Source organism: Scomber japonicus, chromosome 13 (genome assembly GCF_027409825.1).
Source record: "Scomber japonicus isolate fScoJap1 chromosome 13, fScoJap1.pri, whole genome shotgun sequence".
NCBI classification, from domain to species: domain Eukaryota; kingdom Metazoa; phylum Chordata; class Actinopteri; order Scombriformes; family Scombridae; genus Scomber; species Scomber japonicus.
Window position 1 is genome coordinate 22851069 of NC_070590.1, and position 21559 is coordinate 22872627.

Genomic DNA, 21559 nt, shown 5'->3' on the forward strand with positions numbered 1-21559 from the left:
ACTGTATATTCAGCTATCATTGTCATCAATCATTTGTGGACATCTGGCAAACATTAGTCAATGACTGGTGTCTGATTCTTGCTGCTTGTTCATAAGATATATGAGGTTTTGTAATAATATCGACATGTTGATACATTTTACATTTTACAATGTAAACTATTTCTCACGTAGTTTTCAATTCAATTAAGGAAATCCTATCTGTAATGTAGAAAAAAACTGAGCTTGCTTTGAACAATGAATATAAGCGGAATGTACAGTTTGAGTAATATTAATAATCAGCTGTCACAGCAATGGTAATTCTGTCTGAATATTCTGTCAGTTTAAGATAAGATATTTAGATTATTAGTCCTATGATAGAGACATGTACAATGTTTTATTTATTTATTCATTTATTGGACCATGGCAACATCCAATAATTTATTTACTTATTTTCACAATAAGCTTATGTCTTTTCAGATCTGATCCCAGATCGTCCTGGACAGATCGTCAGTATACAGATACCAAACAATGAGCAGCACTAGGCGCAAGAGTGAATATTTTGATTGCAATCTACAGCAAGAACACAGTGTTAGAACAGGAAATGTTAGATATTTACTTGCTCTAATTTTACTCCAGACTCCCTTATATTCAAATATCCATGTAAGACTTAACATCTTGATGGTAGACTACATGACTAATGGTGAACTTTTGCTAAAACGTTTTAAATCTAGATCCAATCACAGATGCCTTGGAAAGACTTCCTGGAATTAGAAATATCTTAGTTTGAGTGCTGTTATGCTTCAAATCCACTAGGTGGAGCCAGCGTCATCATTCTAGAGCCTCAAGTTTAAGGAGAAAAAGAGCTTCAAATGTACAAGTAATTAAATAAAAGTACAAAACAGTCAAACCATTTGGAAGAGATATAAAATCCTTTATTCATATATAAATTACAAACTTAAGGTTTGGCAGGTGTTTGGATAAAAAATGTATTTGTTTCCCTTTAATGTGGTGGATAAAGTTGCTGCTGTAATGTTTTACCTTAAAATATTGTGCATTAATAGTTCATCTGTATTTCACATTAAAATTTTCTGGATTTGTTTGGATTTCCAGGCCTGGACAGACTTGTGAGGTTAACAGGGTTTGTTGTTGATACTCATTAATAATTTGTGATGTGGGGCTTTGTATGGAGCTGTGAATACACCAGGTTGCAAGGTACCACGTCCATCTTCATCCACTTGACCCATGATAATGTAGTTGCCACCTAATAAACAAGGAAATAAAAACAACCAGTGAAACTTATCAGTATCACATTAAAGATCTGTGGTGTACGTGAGAGTGTGTGAGTCTAAGACGTCCATACCTCTGCGGAGCACTGGGCACTTCTTGCACTGTGACACCAGCTTAACCGCCATGTTTTCTCCAACCTGTGTGATGGTTAGCCGGCCTGCTTTGTAGGCCTTAATGAGGGAGACGTTAATATTAAGACTGCCACGGGGCCCGGGAGTCATGGAGGTCACCTTCCCGGTTATCACTAGAAGAAGCACGGCTCAGTCAGAACGAAGCATTTGATTGGTTACTTGTCATAAATGTGAATGGTGGGAAACTTACCAAATTCACTGGTGCAGAAACTGGTCTTTATGGTTCCATCTCTTTTACAGGCTTTGGCACACAGTGGATTTTGAAGGACTAAAAGCATAAAGAATGTATGATTCAGATATTAACATCCTCTTTGCATTTACACACAAACATAGTTTGCACACATAGTAACTTCACCCACCAGGCTTCTTTCCATTTGGTCTTGTGACAGGCACCCTCCTGTCCTGACCACCTGTGGCTGTTCCACGGCCTCTCGTGGGCTTGACTGGTTTGGGTCTCTCGCTGGGCTCAGGTGCAGGAGGTGGCACATCTTTGGCAGTGGGGGCGGATGGCTTTGCAGTGGCAGCGGGGCGTTCACGTGCAGCAGGTTTAACAGCAGGTCTTGAAGGGATGGTTCTCGTATCAGATCCTGAGTGAACTTCTGTTAACTGAGTACCACGTGGAACGCTGGTATAGTGGGCCATGAATCCATCAGATACCACGCTGAGGTCAGACACAAACTGGACCAGTAGAACATTGCCAGTGCTGATAATGGGCCTACAGAGGAGACAGGAAGACAGTAAGCTGGAATGTTGACTTTAAACTACTCCAAAGGTTAAACAAATATATGTCACTTACTGCGGGGCCTGATCGCCACAGTATTTTCCAATCAGGCGTGAATCATCTTTCTCTCCACCATTAAAGAATGCCACGTAGTCAAACCGACAATAAGAGTCAGCCTCCAAGAGGAACTTATCAAACTTTACCTGGATTACCTACTCCCCAAACAGAAACAGAGAGATTCATTACTCACAGAGAAGTTTTCTTTCAAATAACATATCTGCATGCTAGTTAAGAGTGAGCTGCAGACCATATCAGGCTCCACTGTGATAAGCCAGGAGCAGCTGGTTCCTGGAGGGTATTTCTTGTCAGGCCAGTTGGGAGTCGTGATCTCTCCCTGGGCTTTTGTTATCTTTCCCCCACAGAACTGTTGATCTAAAATGAGTCATAATAACACTCCATGAGGATACTGACTGAAGATAACAAGAGGCAGTAATCTGTGAAGTATGCAAAGTTGGCTTTCTGCTCATTAACTTTAAGATGTTTTGTTTGTTTGCTTGTTTTTTACTTTTGCGGTTGGAATTGGGATGTTTGTTGATGTCTGGCTTATCTGGAAGTCGGACATCTAAATTGCACAGTTAAAAACTGGCACTGTTAATCTTGCTATTAAAAAGTATTAGATTAGATAGATTAAAAAGTATTCATGCAGGCAAGCAGGCTGGTCTGATCTGATCACAAATTTTAAATTCTGTCTTAAAGCAGTAGTCAAGTGTCCATATGAACAGTGAAAGAGGTTTTCCTCATTGTAATCATTACTACTGTTTATACTGGCCATTAAAAGATCCCCTTCAAATGTGCTTTCAATATAAGTGATAAGGGGCAAAATCCACAGTGTGTCATCACAGTTATCTTGTGCAAAAATGCATTTAAAAGTTGATATGAAGCTTATATGAGGCTTCAGCAGTCTGAGTTATATCTGCCACATTTACAGTCTTTTTAGCATCAAATTCCCTCTTTGTGTTTCCTCAAACAGTGTTTCCCCACTGAGCTTTGGTAAAAGGATAGTGTCACAAAGGGACACTAATAGACTGGAATTTTACAAAAGATATTTACTTGATTTGACTCATTTTGGACAGCTAAAGCTTTATGTTATCTTCAAATAAGTTTTTTAATACATTTTTGAAATAAGGGATGCTTGTAGATTTTGGCCTCCATTACCTACAATTAAAGTAAGTGCATTATGATGGTCAGTAAGATCAGGAGGTATGATTGCAGCAGGAAAAACATATTTCAATGTTTATTTTGGCACCTGAATGTTGTTTCAAGACAGATTTGAATAAATACAAACCCATCCTTTGAGAGTATCATTTAACTTAAATCCTGGGTAAACTATGTCTCTGGGAAAAGAAGACAGGATGGTTTCCACTTTGACTTGTCAGCTACAATCTCGTACAGTGTGCTTTTTGAATAACTTTTTTTTTTGTGGTAGGCATGAATCTCAATTATAGTCTGTTTACTTTCTTTTTAAAATATTTGTAGTCATTTTGAAAATGTATTCTTTGTAATCTGGATCTATACACCACAAACATGTGGTGTCTTGTAAACAAGCTGGACATATTTGTAAACATAACAATTTAAAAAAAAAAGAAAAGACAAATCGTCATCATTACTCTAAAAGTAAGTGACCACCTACCATCTGCATATGGCTTGGTTCCACTGAAATAGGCCACAAAGCCTCTGCCCTGAGTCTCTCCATCAGATCCCATCTCTAGCATCATGGTGTTGGTGGTGGAGATGAGGGCACCAGGTCGGAAAGTTCCACAAAAGCGGCCCAGTTTTTGCACCAAGTTGGAATGACCATTGTAAACATCCAGATAGTCGTAGCGACACTGTGAGTCAGCTTCCAGGTCAAAAATGCGGAAGGAGAGCGTGACCACATTCCCCTCTGGGACCTAAAAAGCAGAGAGATTCTGTGAGTCACACGCTGAAGGACTGAGCAAGAAGGGAATCAGTATGTAGACATGTTGCAAGGTGAGTGACTCACGGTGATGCGCCATGTGCATCTGCTGTTAGGTTTGTAAAAGCTTGGGAACCCCTCGCTACCAACAAAGCCTGAGTCTGCAACCAAGTCTCCTCCACAGTAGAACACTGGCCTGTGATGAAGAAGGCAGGAAGAAAGTGAATGACCCAACACTCCATTACTGTATACTCCCAACGCCCAAGTATTTTACTTGACTTTAAGGAGCCTGAACTCCAACTCCAACTATTTGGCCACTGAGGTATTGCAAAATCCTACTGGAAAAATGGAGTGTGCTGTAGTCAACAACAATTTTCATCATCTGACTACAAGTTATTATCTATCATTTACAGGGTATAGATGTGTGTAGATGAGTCAAGACAAGAGTCAGAAGTCTAGTTAATCAAAACAATCATTTTTTTTTCTTTTTAGCTCTGCAGCAAAGCCTTGATGAGATGAGGATTGTCAACACAGACCCCCTTTAGTCATATGTTTCATCCCACTTATTAATTTAAGATTTATCTTGGGCTGATACTCAATTCATGATGAAGTAAGAATATAGTAATGCAACACTTTCAGCTGATACAATGGCAGTTATGTTTGGGATTACATTTGAGTTTAAACTATAAAGATGCAGAAAGATGGCAATTAACACACATATGTTTTTACCTCATATATAAGTGTGAACATAGGTTTAACATGAAGGTTCTGATTTTCTTTTTCACTTTGTGTTGAACTGTGAAATGACAAAGGTTTGACTGAAGAAGTCAATGGGTTATAAGCCTGTAGATTTCTGCCTACAAACTTTGATAACTTTAATACATTACAATACTTTGGACTTAATTTAAGAACAGCTGGAGCTCAACTTTTCAGCCATTGCTGACAAGCACATTTCACAGCTGACAGGCTGTAAAATTCACAGAGCTCACTGGATGTCACACTTCATTCCACAGAAGGGAAAATTTCCTACTTCAGGCTGGTGCCAGGGCGTAGAAATAAAACGTGTTTGTATACTTGTGAGCCTAAAAGAATATACTTATTATGACGTTTATGATGTTGGTTTTTTTCCCAGGCCTTTTATAGTCTGTTAGTGTTTTTTGGCCAAACTGAGAAAATGATGTTCCCTGAAATGACTCAGTGATGTCAGAAAGAAAAATATGCATTAGAAAAAAAGTTTCCTCCACAAAAATAAAAACTCAGACAGCAGAACCCCAGCGAAGTCAGACGCCTGCAGATTAAAGCCAAGATGTCCAGAGGCAGAGCCAAGTTGCTCTGACTCGACCCCACAGGCAGAACCAAAGCATTAACATGTGTGGTGACTGAGCCACTGCAGACTCAGCGTGCCTCACATCATGTGCCAAAAACCAACAGGACAACTCTCTGCCCAATCCAACAGTGGACTGGAAAAATGTACTTACACACACAGGAAAGAATTCAGAGCATGGACTTTTTATCCTAAAGTAGCACACTCTTTTGAGCTCATTAATTGTTTTTTGTTAAATATCCTCCCTCAACATAGAGTGAATGAAGATAATAACTCATCTCAAGAGCACACTATGCCTGCTATATCGCTCAAACATACACATACTCCACACTCTGTGACCTCACCTGGTATAGTTCGTCTCCTGGGCCTTCGTCCATCCCAAACTCAGAGACAGGAACAAGGAGAGACCCCACACACAGCCCACATGCATCATGATGCAGCCTGCAACACACAGCAACAGAGTCTTGCAGAGAAGGGAGATTGTAGCAGGAGGCAAGAGGTGAAAGACTACAGGGGAGGAGGAGTAGGAGGTTGCTTGCTCAGAATGGGCGGAGAGAATGAATGACTGGGGAGGAATGAGAGGGGGTAGAGAGTTCCAGAATGGATAAAGAGATGGACAGAGATGCTGAGAGGACAGCAGCGGTGAGAAAGAGCCCATGAGGTTGGGGGTGACGTGGGTGGGGAAGGAGGGAACGAGAAGAAGCCTTTAATTAGAGCCAGATGTTTTTCTCCATAATAACCCTGCTTCCAATATAACAGAGTATCTAGGATAGAAGGGCAGAGGGGAGTAAGAACCAAAGTGTGGCTGAGCTTTTGTGGCCTTTAGCTCTTCAGATTGTTGGAAGTTAAAAGTAAAACAAACTTGACGTTGGAATAGATAGTTTGGAGTGGATTCTGAGAGTGGCTGATCATTATGCAGGGCGTACAGGTGGAGGCAACGCCTGAGGCTTTATAAGCTAAAGCACTCAACAATCAGGGCCATAAATCTTTACATTCCATGGCAGACCAGGTGTGACATTCTCAATTCACTGAAGAAAGCCACATTTCTAATATTATTATAAATAACTGTAAAAAAAAGAAAAAGAAAAAATAGTATAGAGGAGCCTAAAGAAGCTCCAATAAGTCTTAGACATAGACATATCATAAAACTAATGATGTCTTTCCTCTTACCATATTTCCCTAAGCCCCAGGGGCTCCTTTGGCTCCATGACATCTGAGCCAGAGTGTCTATTTGCCCCCGCAATCCACCAAGGCAACAATAACACTTGAGAAGGAGGGAGTATTCTTTCCCTGTCGAGGTTCACCGATGAGCCAACCCTCTGGCCTACATTATTGAGGCCTGTAGAGGGAATGCTGTTTCAACAATGCCATAAAAGCCACTTTCATACACTGCGAGCTGCGACACCTTGATCAAAGTCTGGAGAAAGCAGGGTGGACAACCCATAAAAACACAGGGTAGAGTTTCCACAGAGAGGTTGTGTCTCCGGTTACATGTGGAATATTAGAATATGACGTTAACTGTGTTTTTACTTAAATTCAGTTCTCGCTCAGGTTTAGCTCTGGTGCTCATGCTGAGCTGGAAAAATGAGCGTTCCCTGCTCCTGCTGTGTTTGTGTTAAACTACAGTCATGATAAGAGGCAGCAGAGGCAGGAATGCAATGACGTGCAGAGTCTGCTGGGGGGTGGACAGCGTCTGAGTGTGCAGCCACTGCCATTATGTGTAGGAGTAACAGTGACCTTTACATTTCGCAGGAATCCAAGCCAAGCTTGTAGGTTTTTTGAAATAACTCCTGACGGATCCATCAAGCTGGATGTCCATTATTTTTGTAGAGTTCAAGGGAATAGCAGTGGGGTACTGTGACTGGTGAGAGGGGAACGAGAGAGAAGAGGTTGGAGAAATCCGAAAAATGGAAAACAAACTTAAATCATTTTGACAAAGAGACAGTTTAACAAAGTGAAAAGTAGTTTTTGAGTGCACCAGTGAGACCAACTCCATCCCTCATATTCCAATAGATTCAGAGTGTTATTGCTCGACATATTTCATTTGCAACTTGCTTCCCTATCATGTCCAAGCTGATTGTTTTGATTTATATATAAAAAAAGAAATTTAATGTGACACATTAAATTAAATTAAACAATTAAAGTACAAGAGAGGTGGAAAGTGGTACAAAAATGCATGCTGAGAAGGTGATGGAGTGAAACTGATACTTTCATAACTTTCGTAGTCCCATCTGCTCTCTGTAATTGTGGCTCTCACTCTCCCTCATTTCAAAAAGGATCAGTCTTTCAATTATGCAGTGCAGTTCAGTATGACAAATTTCACATGACCTCAGAAATAAATAGAAACACATGCACAAAGATAAGAATTTTGACCAGCAATTACACTATCCTGTTTTTAATGAGATAAATCCTACAAGAGAACTACATACTGAGTGAAAACTCAGAAAGTATAAAGAGTTGAGTTGAATAAACACTGAACTGACAGTATAGGATATTTGAAAAAACCTGTTTTTAACTGAGTAAAATATCAAACATCTGTCATCAGTGTCAAATAACATCCAAGTAGTCTCACAGATTGAAGAACCTCTTTTTCTGGCTCATCTGCTTCACTCAGATTTAAAAAGGGAAGTCACTGAGACATAATAGCTTTTTCCTGGATTGTGTACTTGCGCATTCACTTTCTAAAAAGCTCATAGCACTTCATCTGGCATTAATGTTTAATTGGTCCATGAAACCCTAAAACACATGTTGGTGCAACCTGACATCACCCTTTGCCAGTAAGTAGAAGTTTGGTGATACTATCTTACAGCAGACAGAAAAGTAATCATAGTTCACAGTAGAAACAGCAAAATCTCTATTTTTTCAGTAATTAGAAAAAAATATGCAGTATATTTTTCATCCTAATAGACTTCATATGGCTGGTCTTTGGTCAAAGAAAAACAGCCAACAAAAAGAGGGTTGTTTCTGCAGTTATCTATTTTCTCTGTGGAACAGCAAAAACACAAAAATACACTGTATACTTTGCACTGTATAGAACAGGAGTTTTCAAAGTCTGACACTATGAGCCTCCCCTTGGCCAAAGCTTGGAAATAGGCGTTCCCTTATCCCAAAATTAGTTTAGTTGCTTAGTTTCTCTCAATTTCGACTTTCACATGGGATCACGATTAAGTTATTCAATCTCATAGATACTCAACAATTGAGCCAAGATAGCTTCAGTCTAGAACAAACACATTAAAAAGTCTGGTCTAAGGCATTTATTAGTTTCTGACTCTAGGAAAGTGGGAAAAACAGTAAAATTCAAACGACTGTATCTCTGAATTATCTCTTTAACTAAATTAATTCATCACATATGGAGAAATGAAATATACAAAGAGTAGTCCATTAGACATTTTAATGTGGATTTGTTTCAACACAGTCAGTTACGTGATGTTATAGTTATGTAATGTATATGTTATTTATGAGAGGTCTATGATGAATTAGTTGATATCTTTCTCTGTGTGAACAGATAGAGGGGTCACAATAACCAGTGTCTAAAATATTGCACGTCAAGGACCCCTAAACTGACACAGATTAGACCACGGATTTTGTCACAGGCTCCTTCATCTGATAGGATTTTTTTTTATAGGATTTGTTTTTTAGAGGTGTAGCCTATGTAATCAATGACCAAAATAGTATACATTCCGCCACTGTGTTATTTATGGATGGAATTATAATAAGAATAGTGAAAATTATTCCTCTATTTTTTGCCGGCTCTAGGACTCTGGTGGTACCATGAATCCACTTTGAGAAGCACTGCAATATACTGAATGTGTCAAGCAACAGTATGACACCTGGTGGTAAAAACATGAAACTACATACGGTGGAGCTGTATGAGACGGTGGTCAGTATCTGTACAGTTTTACTACGTTTTCTCTGGACTAACCTTTAATTATTCACACACACTCATATATTTATACATACTTATCTTTAAGCAGTGTGTGATATTAGCACCCTGTACTGACAAAGCGACTGAAAAACGAGACAACTCTGACAAATACCAGCTTTTCTTCACTGAGCACGAAAAATAGCGAAGCCCTTCGTTTTCCTGTTTACCAGCTGTTTGAAGAGCTACGCAGATGTTATCTGGCAGTTTCTACTGAAGCTCTTGTACTGAAAAATGCAGATACAGCATAGGAAAACCTGTCAGTTAATCTGCTACGTGCACTTCATGAAGCGCCTCCCAGCGGTGACTCCTGTTACAGCAGACTGTAGGCCTTCAGGATATACTGTACAAGCCTATTTACGACAAATGTACCTCCATATAATTAGACTACTATAATCAAGAGGTGATAAACTAGTAGTAACTTGAGAGGAGACTGCTCTATCGTTTTAATGAGATGCAAATTTGCAACTCAATACAACTTTATGTAGGTCTGTAATTGCAATTTATATATGTAGATAAAGTGTCATAACTGTGGTTGAAAAATGTCCCTACTGCATCCTGAATGCACTGTGAGTTGCATTAGAGATTTGCTGTTTTTCTGTGGGATCTGCACTATTATATAGTAATGTGTAAACCCTGCACATGTAAATGACAGGCACAGACCATATATAAAGCTATTGTGAGTGCTGTTTAGATTTGAAAAATAATACTAGAATTTCAACACATTATGGTTCTTCATCCTCTCTGAGGCAGCGGATTATATCATTTATGGCAGATAGATGGGACTAAGTGCACATACCATTAGTGTGCATGAATGTGTCGATTTAAGTGGTCTCTGTGTGTGTTAGTAGGCTGTGTTTTAACTGACTCTGGACAGGTGCAGAAATGTGCACTTTTACATCTCAGGTTATGTATGTATTTTTCAAACACACTCACATGTAATTAGGATAAATTAAAGAAAGAAGTTTATCTTCGTATTGATAATAAATTTATGCTTATTCATACAGGTCAGATAAGGTCTCAGAACTGCAGTCAAAATTGCATCTGCCCATTGTTGCACACCCACAAAACACGTGAAGCACACACAAAAGTACAAGTTGTCATAGATACTGTTTTTCCAATATACATATATTTCATGATGTTCATCAATATAATAAGACATTGATAGATTTACACTACAATTATTTTATGTACTTTAGCTTTTCATTCAGTTTCCTCTCCTTTACGTTGAGTCAACCTTGTTGAGTTTCTAATCCCATACCAAATGACAGCACAATAAATCTATCAATAAATAAAAGCAAAGGAAAAGAAAAAAATAATACAACTGAGCACATTGCCCATGATCTTCCAGTCTTGTCCCTCCTGTAAGGCCAGATGAATAGGGGCAATATGGGCCAAACCCCAGTCCCAAAGAGAAATCAAAATCTTTCCTCAAAAATAAACAGATTTAAACAAAAAATATATCTTGTAGATACAAACAGCAATCTGATGTAAACTGTAGAATCATTCTAAGCATTCTGGACAAATGAAGGTAAAAATACTTTTCCCCCTATTAGCTTCCCATTTTCTTTACCTTTGCCCATCAGTGCTTACACACACACAATTCAGTGACATCTGGAGTTATTATTAAATTGATGCAAAAGAAAAACACAATATTTGGTTCAAAAATAAAACATGTTAACATATATTAAGTAGAACATTGTACATTTATAATCATCCAGAGAACATTCAGAGACTCAATAGGTTCCCTCCTATAGCTGCGTTCATTCCATTTGGGGGTGAATGTTGGGGAACTTTACCCACTCTGTACATATTACATGATGCTCTGTTGAATGTCTGTCTTCCACGTTTGACTTACAAGTTCGCGAGTTGTTATTCAAACATGGAAGAGGGTCTGAGCACTTTTTCCCATGCTGGCAGCTCACATTTCAGATCGCCCCCCAAATGACCTGAACGCAGCGTTAAGTTGAGATCACTGAACAAATTCTTGACGATGGCATAAAGACGATATTCTCCACCAAAACGCATGTTCCCATCCCACCAAAAAGAACGAATCACAACAGAAAAAGTGCCACGGTGTTAAAATAGATGCGCACTTCTTTTTCATACAGACAATAAAGCAACAGAAAAAGAGAGCACTCACTTCATTTTCACCATTGTGACCAAATTGGTTGAGCACTCACAGGACAACAGTTGGATTTATGGAGAACACAGAAGTCCTACCCCAATCAGTAGTGTTACATCACTTCAGTCCACTGTGTGGTTAACTCCTGCAGAATGGCTAAAAGGACCACATTTGTAACCCCATAATGATTTACTATTGCCAAAAAACCCACATTTTCAGATTGATAATATAGTTTTTTTTGTCCTCATATATATTTTGGTAAATTGCTAATACCTTAAACCTGAGGATATAGGACCCCCTACCCCCCAAAACACCCCCAAATTACAACACCAAACAATGCAGATTTTTTATAACATTTTTCTGGTATGTCTATTAGCTTAAGTTAGTTTAAATGTCTTTTCATTTTAAAACTTGGCAGCACTATGGAGACACAGAAAAAAGAAGAGTTGTGCTATTATTAGTTACAGGATCATGTGTCTAAAAACTTGTTACAGATTAAAGAAGCTCTCTTCAGACCCGGATACACATGGTAGGGGGGAGTTTGTATTTGAGATTTGAAGCATGCAGTCCTTATGTTTTGGTTTCACTTGCATATGTTAGAATGGCAAATTCACCAGCCAAACTGACACACTGTATTAAACAGTGTGTGGTAGTTCAAAGGTCCTGTAATTATGGGTAAATGGGGTAAGGATATAAGCTATTTAAAACAGACTAGGATCGTTTGGATAACCTGTCTCTCTTTGCTTGTTTTTGATGGCAATTGGCAGCGTAAGCATGGAAATCTGGTCTTTGGTAATCTTCTGCAGTTTACTTTTATTCTGTTTGGAGGAAAACATGTAGGGGGGAGGCGGGGGGAGGAGCGGCTTGATAAAGGTTGGGGTCCTTCCTAATAGAACTGGCTGGCAGATCTGTAACCTCTCTTGCTTGTGTACTTCAGTGGTCAAGGAAACAACGTGCCCTCACTCTGAGGTTTAAGCGGCCTAATCTGTCGGGATAAACTGGGGATATTCCCAAGACAGAGCTATTCTAACACACATACACACACACTGATGCACCTGTGCACACACAGACTCACACTCTCACACACACACACACACACACGCTGTAGGATTCTGAATCAGTGAGTTGAGCAAAAGGGGAGCAGGTTGGTCTACTCGGCTGCTGGGTAAAGATAAAAAGTCAAGTTGAAAAGAGAGAAGTCTAAAGGCTGTACACACACTGGTATTTAAATATCGTAGGTGGTGTTGTGGTTTCTAAAGCTCTCCAGTGACTGTAGCCTAAGATCTGAAAGCTACATTTACACATCATAAAGTCACTAACAATATCTTTAGTTGCTTCCTGTTAAGCCTTTAAAAATATTCCGTCTCATGAAACACAGATCTGCTTGAATAACTGGCGTCAGAGCTTAGATTTACCATAACCACATGAAACAAATATCCTGTAAATAAAGTAAAAATGGTTTCAAATGCCCCCAAAAATGCCTTCCGCAGTTTGAAGGAATTTTAGGTTTATGTGTACAAGGCCTTAGTTTAATAGAGCATTTGAAAATTAAAAAAAACCAAACGCATCATATTGCCCTGCTCTCCTGCCTGTAAGGTAGCCAAAAAAAGGAAAGTATACACAGGAGTAGATGCCTAAAAATTAAAAGAGTGTTTTTAAGACCAAACCAGCGAGGGCACCGATGAAAGAAATAACTGCGATAACAATAGAAAGCCTCTCCCTTGTTGCTTGGCAGTGTGTAACGCACGGAGCTGAATTACAAAAAACACAGCAGACAGAGGTAAAGAGGAGCTTACTGCTGTCGGCAGCAAATAGCACTGATTGCACACTTCCTCTTTACCTGTCTGTTTCACACAAAAATATACTATAATAAAAAATAGAATCTATTATATTTAAAAAAGAAAAAAGGCCTTAACTATAGGGAGAAACACTGAGACAGAACCACTGCACTAGCAAAACACTCTTGTTAGGAATGCTACTTTCTTCTTCTTTTGAACAAATGCTTCTCATGTCACTAACTTTTAACTGTAAATTTTCTGAACCTACTACAAAGTTAGCGGCTTGCTGAACTAAAACTCAGCTGTGAATTTGACATAGTCCTCATTAGCCTCTGTCCCTGTTCCTGGATTTGCAAATAAGGCTGAATTGTCTCTTTCTTATCATATATTTTTTTATGTGCTCTTCATGTGGAGAGGTTTTGCTGCACGAGGATCTCCTTTGGCCAGGCTATTGACCAGCCAGACAGCGCCATCAAAAACAAGGTTATTTGTGCATTTTTAAACAGATTTCTTTTTTTTTCAGCAGTCAGCCACTCCCCCGAGGGTGTGTTTGACTGGAAATAACCTACAGTAACTAACAGAAGTGACTGGAGACTAAGGCTTTTCAGTGTCCACGTATGTAACAGGCCAGTGAGAATTAACCTTTTGCTGTATGGAAATTAATGAGTCATCGATTTATTCAATGGTGCCGTTTTTTCCCCCTGGCATTAGATTGTTTTTTTTTTTTAAACCCATATCCACAGTTTGACGTTAATGACATCTCCACAGTATACTGTAAGTGTAATGTTAAGGTAACATCACCAATATTACAAAAGAAAATCATTTGGACAGATTGAAATTCTAATCCTGTCTATCCAAAACGTATCCTTACAGCTGTTAACTATAACTATTTTCTCCTATGGTTTTTGTATGACCAACGTTTTCGACATAGGTTTTATCGCATGTTTTCTTCTTTTGTTTTTTTTTTTAAAGATACCTACACTTACATGTGCTACAGTAAGAGCATTTGCACTAAACTGCAATGAAGGAATGTTTTCGAAATAAGACACTACGTAATATTTAAATAAAAAAGAAACATCTACAGACATTGGTCCAACTGTACTATGGCAGTATTGAAATTATTTTAAGAAATTGAGGTGTTCAAGCATGCTGCGAGACAGAGGTGGTTTGGGGCATTGAAGACACTACAGTTATTAAAGAGAAAAATGACACTTAGATAATGGGTGGGTTGAGATGGACTTGGGAGTGAATGATTTCTGGGGAAGGGGTTAACAACTCATGCATTATTTGTATGGTTGATCAATGTCAGTGAGCAGTAACTCTCTCAGAAAACCAACACAGAAGCTAAGACTTGAATTTCTGACAGCATCAAGTTATAGAAATGTGGAGAATGTGACTAATGGAGTGACCTGGTGAATTTTTAAGGGCAGTTTCGTTGATGGGAATGCTCCAATTTTTGTAACTTGATATATTCTTTTTTTTAGTACAAGTTTTAGTTCTCTGTCTTATTTTGGACACATGTGACACAGGTGAACTCACGAATCAGATGGTATTTCCGTAGTCGGATGGACTACTGTGAAAAACACACCAAGATGAGAGAGTAAGCAGGGGACAGACAGATGATGATAACATGCAAGATACACACTTTGATTAATAGGCAGTAGTTAACGCTGAAGCATACGTAAAATTAATACAAAAATTAAAAAATACAAAATGCACACACGCACGCACACACACCTACAAAACATTATATATCAGAATAAAACTCTACAAAGAACTATATATATCAGTTATGTAACAATTATCGCCAATCGTTGTTTCCTTTTCTGTTGTTGCATCGTCACAAGTGTTTGGTTCTCAGTATGGCAGGTTAGAAAAGCCAAGAGTACCCAGAAAGGAGACAGGGCCACACACTCACAGGACAAATATTGACAGGGGTCCAGAGGCGAGGTGGTGGAAGTGGGGGAGCCATGGGGCCCTGAAGGGTTTAGGGGTGTTATATCGAGGCTAATTGGGGGAGATATATAATAAATTAATTATCTGTGATTAATTTTTGTCATCAATTTGAGGGTTTTTTCTGTAGCAAGGAAGTTGGGATCAGACTGGGGTAGGAGCAACTCTTCTTAGGTGCTGAAGTACACTGTAGAGAGAAAGAAGAGAGGAAATTGTAAACTGTCTTTTTTTATTCAGGGATGTACAGCATATTATATATACAGTATGTCTGTGTATAATCTATAAAAGATGATTTTGTGTTGTTTTTAAACAGGTTTACAAGTGATCAATTCCATAGTTACTTTGTACTATGGAGATGTGAGAATGTGATGTGATGTGATCTATGTAGTCAGAAAAGTGAAAAGGATTCTTACCAATAATGACGATGAGGACAATCACGCATATCACACCCAGGATAATCATCATCTGTAATCAGGGATTTTCAGAAAAATATATCATTTTAACATAAGATCTACAATTCATTATTATCACAATTACAGTGTGTTGTAAAGCTACATTTTAACAGCAGCAAAATACATCAAACAATGGCAATCTTTAAAGAATATATGAACATTATGTAATCTCACCTGCCCTCTACTTATACTGCGTTATTATTCATGTTCACATATTATGAATGTGTGACCTAATCCAAAAGTTAAATTAACCTCAATGAGCTCAACTTCTGGCACAGTGACATTTTTTAACATCGCTTCATAGCATGAAGTATCAGCATGATGAAAACAACCAATGACACAATGACATTGATGTCCAATAAAAACTATGTATATTAGCAAACTATATCAGAAATCAACTGTTGTAAGTGTTATATCCTTGAAGCCTTTCCTTTTTGTTTTTTTGACACTATTGCAGTTTGCATATTTGCTGTTTGTATAATAATGTCTGTACTGTATGTCCTCACCTTGGCATTCTTCCACCAGTATTTATTCTTCAGTTTTGCAGCGCTGGTCTCAAACTGAGAGGCTCCAGCCTGCAGGGCGTCAGCCCTATCGTCCAGTTCTGACAGCTTCTGATCACGCTCCAGAACCTTATCCACGTTTACACGCATGATATCCACCACCTGGGGAAAGACACGCAAAGCAATGTAGTGTTATCGGCTGTCGACGCAGGATGACTTTCTGTGAGGGCTGGAGCTAGACTGTTAATAGTGTTTTATTCTTACTTAGATGTAGTTTAAAGAAGAAACAATTGAACCAGTAACCAATGAACAATGATAAAACCGTATATACCCACATCAGTGTCTGATAACATGACTTTGGATACTCACCTCATCCACCTGTGCCTGTGTCTGCTGCAGACGACGGTTGCTGGTGAGGTTGGGAGGGCCCTGACTCCCTCCCTCTGCAGGGGCTCCAGCTGGGGCAGACCTGATGATAAAAAAGCAGAAATATTCAATTGTTAAATAAAGTATATCCACCAAGAAAATGTTCAGAACACTGAGTTAACACAGTGCTGGTATTACTGCACTTTAGTGACAAAACAATACAAAATGATATATTTTGTGTGTATGTGTGTGTGCGTCAAACATTTCAGATACACCTGCAGGTGATTCATGGTGTTTATGTAATTGGCCCAGCCTTGCTCGATGGGGTACATGTTTTACATCCGTAATCATGAAAAAAATCTATTATTTGGGAGGTTATTCATTATTTTGCACTCACTTTAAAGAGTTTATTTTCACATTTTTATTTAGTGTGAAGTGAACAGAGCTGGTTGGATGTTTTTTTAGCTTGAATGGATAAAAGGACAAGTCATTCTGATTTTAATCACATTTTGGTATTATTATTAAAATCAGAATCTGATCTAATTTGTAAGATTGAGAAAGATCTAAATATGAATAGTCCCATATTTTAGTGCTGAAGGATCCAGATTATTAACTTTTATCATAAGTAGAATCAGCTAGACTTAGCAAACGTTAAGCTGATTCTGTCCTGTCATGTCGCGTCATATTGAGGCCTACATAGACCTACAGTATTCTTTTGGATGCACTAAGCACCAATAATGACCTCAGTGAGAGCCAGAGAGTATAAATGAGAGTGTCATTTACTGATGAAAAATGAAAGCACCATGAAAAATGCCTTGACATGTACTAGTACCTCTGCTCTTTGATGCCCCCTGCATCATGGAGCTAGCACACCAGAAATATTAAAATCATAGATCAACAGAGGCAAAATAGCTTCATTGTTCATATTCTTCTCATCGTATTTCTTTTCTCAAATTGAATGCTAATCCCTTTCCATCAACCCCCTGTTGTTGATCGCGTAAATCTCAACATGAAAGATGAAGAAAAACTTGTTTTGAGTGAACACAGCACACCAGCTGTAGCCTATATCTCATGCTGGCAAATCATTAGTGACCTGAAGCTCATCAAAAAAAAAGAGCAGAACATCATGTAACAGATGTTCCACAACCTACATAAACAAACAGAATCGGTAGAATATCCAAATTCACCAAATTCAAACATGCGTTAATGGTATAGGACCCTTCCTTTAAAGAGGAAATCGCTGAAAATGTAGAATGGAAAGCCGGCACAATTAATGCCACACAAAGTGAGCACATAAACATAATACTAATTGACCATTAAAAAAATTAAATGAAGCTAGTGTCAAATATATTTACGTAAAAGTATATCAACCTACTAATATTAGTTCAATAGCAATAGGTGCCCTTTTCAACAGAAATGCAGAGGAATCTTTATCTGGAAGGATCTATTTAATATTTAACTTAAATATATAGTAACTCCATGTAGTGGGTGCTTCAAGTGTTTAAAATTCACATATAGTGTGGCATAGCTTATTAGTGTGAGGCAAAAATCTGTATAAAGGTCACCTTTACACGTACTGACATGACTAATCCTCTAACAGCAACAAATCCTTCTGAATAGTTGGCCTGGCGGTTGCTGGTGGTCCCTGTCAGCTGCCAGCCAACCCTAACAGAAACTGGCAATATACTGTAAAACACTGGAGGCTACCTGCAATATCTGTCATGGCTTATTATTATTACTATGTGTCCCAAGCAAAGATATATCTAAAAACATATATCTTTTTATTTTTTGAGACTGGAGTGGTTATTATTCACCCATTACATTATGCTACATATCAGGCTAGCGGTATATTAGGTGGGTTTGTTGGTCCATATTTACTGCTTATTATAAACTATATGACATGCATGCATTTGCTGTACTCTTTTCTTTTGACTTCGCCACCATGTATCACCATGAAGGTGTCATGCTTGCAGAGATTTGCACTATTATCACCAGCTTTCTCACCAATTTCCACATCATGAGAACACTTCACACTGTGTTCCATGGAGTGCCAAACTGGAAACTGTACCACTTTGGTGCAAAATCTTCACTTTTCATTGAAGGTGATACATTGATTGACTGCTCTCCATATAATGGGCACATAATGTCGTAGTGGTGTTATAGTAACATCACATCCTATTTATTAATACATTTCTTGATTTGATTGATCCAATTAACAGATATTGATGGTGAATGCAAGCTCCTAAATGTAACCTATTTCACTGGTCTTCTCACCTGTTTCAACCTCGCTCTATGGTAGGAACATGATTATGAAAAACAACAGACATCAAAAATGAAAGAACTCTGATCTGATGCAGACAGGTAGCCCCACATGCTGGATTGGTAATGTGTCACATTCCTCTCTCTCTACAGTCCAATTCCAAAGTCAGATTTACTAGGAAAGCTAAATATATTCAACCCTCTCTCAAGACTTTAAAAATAGGCCTTAATGTGCTCTTGCGACATTAAGGGGGTCTGTGCAAGGGCTGAAAGGGTCCCCAATGAAATGAAGACCAGTTTAAACATGCATTTTATACCTGATGTAGCCTAAAAGCAGACAGACAGATGTTGCAGTGTATATATATCTTTTTGTTTTTTGTATATATTTGACTACAATACCGTAATGTGACACATTCTGTTCATACATTTGTTTGGCCAATAAAGCCCTTCTCCATAGATAGATAGATAGATAAGTGGCACAGTATCATTTTACATTTAATTTAAACTATTTAAATGGTGCCTGGAGTATTGGATTTCTGTTTGGGTGGTCACTGTCATGAAGAAGCACGCTGTCTGACTTTCAGAATTGGAGAGCGACATTTCAGCACTGGACAGCGCCACAGCAGCCCACACCAGAAACTGTCTGATCCCAGCCTCACTATCCCAGTCTGTCTGATGTTACTGAACTGGAACCTTCACCCCCAACACTCAATCTTTCATCTTTGTGCGTCCACTCACACACACACCAGGCCCTACATGAATGTCCTGTACAACATCACGTTTCACGAAGAGCACGACGGGCCTGTAAATACAATGGCAGCCTACCACATCGAGGGTGGGGAGGTTCCTTATAGGAGAAGGTTTTGGATTTAGCATTTGGATCAACTATTACGACTTAAAATATAATTGAGATGCAGGAGTAGCCTTCAGCCCGCAGATGGACTACTAATGCCACAGCTTAATGAGATGTCGTGTGTTTTACGCGTCGTCTGCTATGCAAAAACTGACAGGCGAGGTTGTCACGGCTATCTTTCCTTAGCGTACCATTTATATATTCGTTATAATGTGAGGTCGAAAACAAAGAGAGACACACAAAAGCACTGAAAGAGAGACACTTGTAGAGGTTTGGTTCGCCCCTGAAGACGCCAACAGCCTGTAATATGGTGAGATACAGAGCTGTCCGCCCTCGCACGACAATCGACGACATACAGTAGGAGGCTAGGCTATCCCCACCCCCCGCTGTAGGTTGCAAATATCACGTAAACTAGGCCTAAGCCTAATTCAGAGCTAATAATATCACCGCCTAGAAGAAGGTCTGTGGAGTATTCGTCGAATAATGTCGAACCTCTACATGTTCAACAGGCTATCTGAACACTGCCAGACGCTTCTCCAACAGCTTGATCAACATTATGTCCTTGCTGTTTCTACAATCAACCTAATCGTCACCTGTGCTTCAAGCAACACACACACGCACATACACACACACACACAGAGAGACACACACTGAAGAAAAAAAAAGAAACAGGGACAAAAAGTCTTTATTGTATATCATGTTTTCCGAATATTGTTTTTAATTAGCCTGTGGGTAATGGCACAGACGGTGTCCTTTTCAAATCAAACCAGTCCAAACTGGAAGAAAAAAATACGTGCGCGCTGGCTCCAGTGAAACAGCAACCAGACGACAAAATGAAAGAAACAGGCGGGGAGCACGGAGCTTGTTGAACGACTAAACGCCAGAAAATGAGGCTAATAATGTATTTAATGGCAGATAAACCCGACGCTTCCGTCTGCTCCAAGGTTAGGCCGACTCGTTAGCCTCTACAATCGGGTCATATAATTAGACATATGAAGCTGTGAGATGAAATTCAACAGCATTTAATACATATAAAATGATAAATGATATACTGTCTGACGTGACAACGGAGAAATCACTTCAAATTTAGATGGCAAAGAGACACAAGAGACCATTCAGACACCATAAATCCCCCACCCCCCCTCCTCCCCTCCAAAAAAAAGCCTGCCAACATAAGTCGTGAGGACAAAACTGGTATTCATTAATAAAACAGGATTTACAAGTAGCAGCTTTAAAACGACTGTACTTACATTTTCCCTGGTTGTGTTGGCTAGACAGCTGTGCTGAAATCCGGACTGGAAATGTTTGCGCGTACTAAGTGGCTGGCAGATGGATGTGGATTGCCTTCTGCGCTCCTCTCTACCCTCTGGCACCCTTTGGATGGTTATTGTGGCGTTTCCCTGCCTATATAGCCTAGGAGGAGCACTGGCTTGTATCTGCTGTTGAGATGTGTGTCCCGTCGCGACAAAACCTCCTTTTTCTTCTTTCTTACCCTCTCTCTTCCTATTTCTACGGCGATGAGGCACCTGCAGGCTATGACTAGAGCCTGGCGCTGTCAGAGTCCGTGCTGTAATGAAGGTGTAATAAACGGCCGCTTGGATTAGGTGGACAAAGATGGCTCGGTGACGTCAATGGAGGCGAGTTTCATGTTGAAATGGGTGGCCAGAGACACCAAATACATACTTTTAATGCTCAGGACAAATGTTGTTTTCTATATATGCTGATATTGGGACCTTACGAACGTTTCATATACAGGTATTATATGTCATGGTCATGCTTGGGTTTAAAGCAACAGTAAAGGAGCTTATTTTGATTGCAAGTCTGTATGTCAACAAAATGGCGTTCATTGAAAGGGGGTGTGGCGAGCTTCGCAGTAGATGCCTGGTTATCATTCATAGTAAATATGGTCAGGGATGTAGTGGGGAGGAAGTCCACCTGTCAACCATTTACCA

At 39.2% G+C, this 21559-nt stretch overlaps 1 protein-coding gene across 1 annotated transcript; it reads right to left on the reverse strand.

Moving 5' to 3' along the window:
* Nucleotides 1-895: 895 nt before the first annotated feature.
* Nucleotides 896-5879, reverse strand: pcolcea (procollagen C-endopeptidase enhancer a). The gene is made up of 9 exons (XM_053331307.1): nt 5741-5879; nt 4160-4268; nt 3809-4067; nt 2426-2550; nt 2194-2330; nt 1757-2112; nt 1588-1665; nt 1340-1510; nt 896-1240 (listed from the first exon to the last, which is right to left on the reverse strand). Exons 1-9 carry the CDS (start codon nt 5827-5829, stop codon nt 1110-1112), a joined length of 1455 nt encoding a protein of 484 aa, XP_053187282.1. The 5' UTR covers nt 5830-5879; the 3' UTR covers nt 896-1109.
* Nucleotides 5880-21559: the final 15680 nt, after the last annotated feature.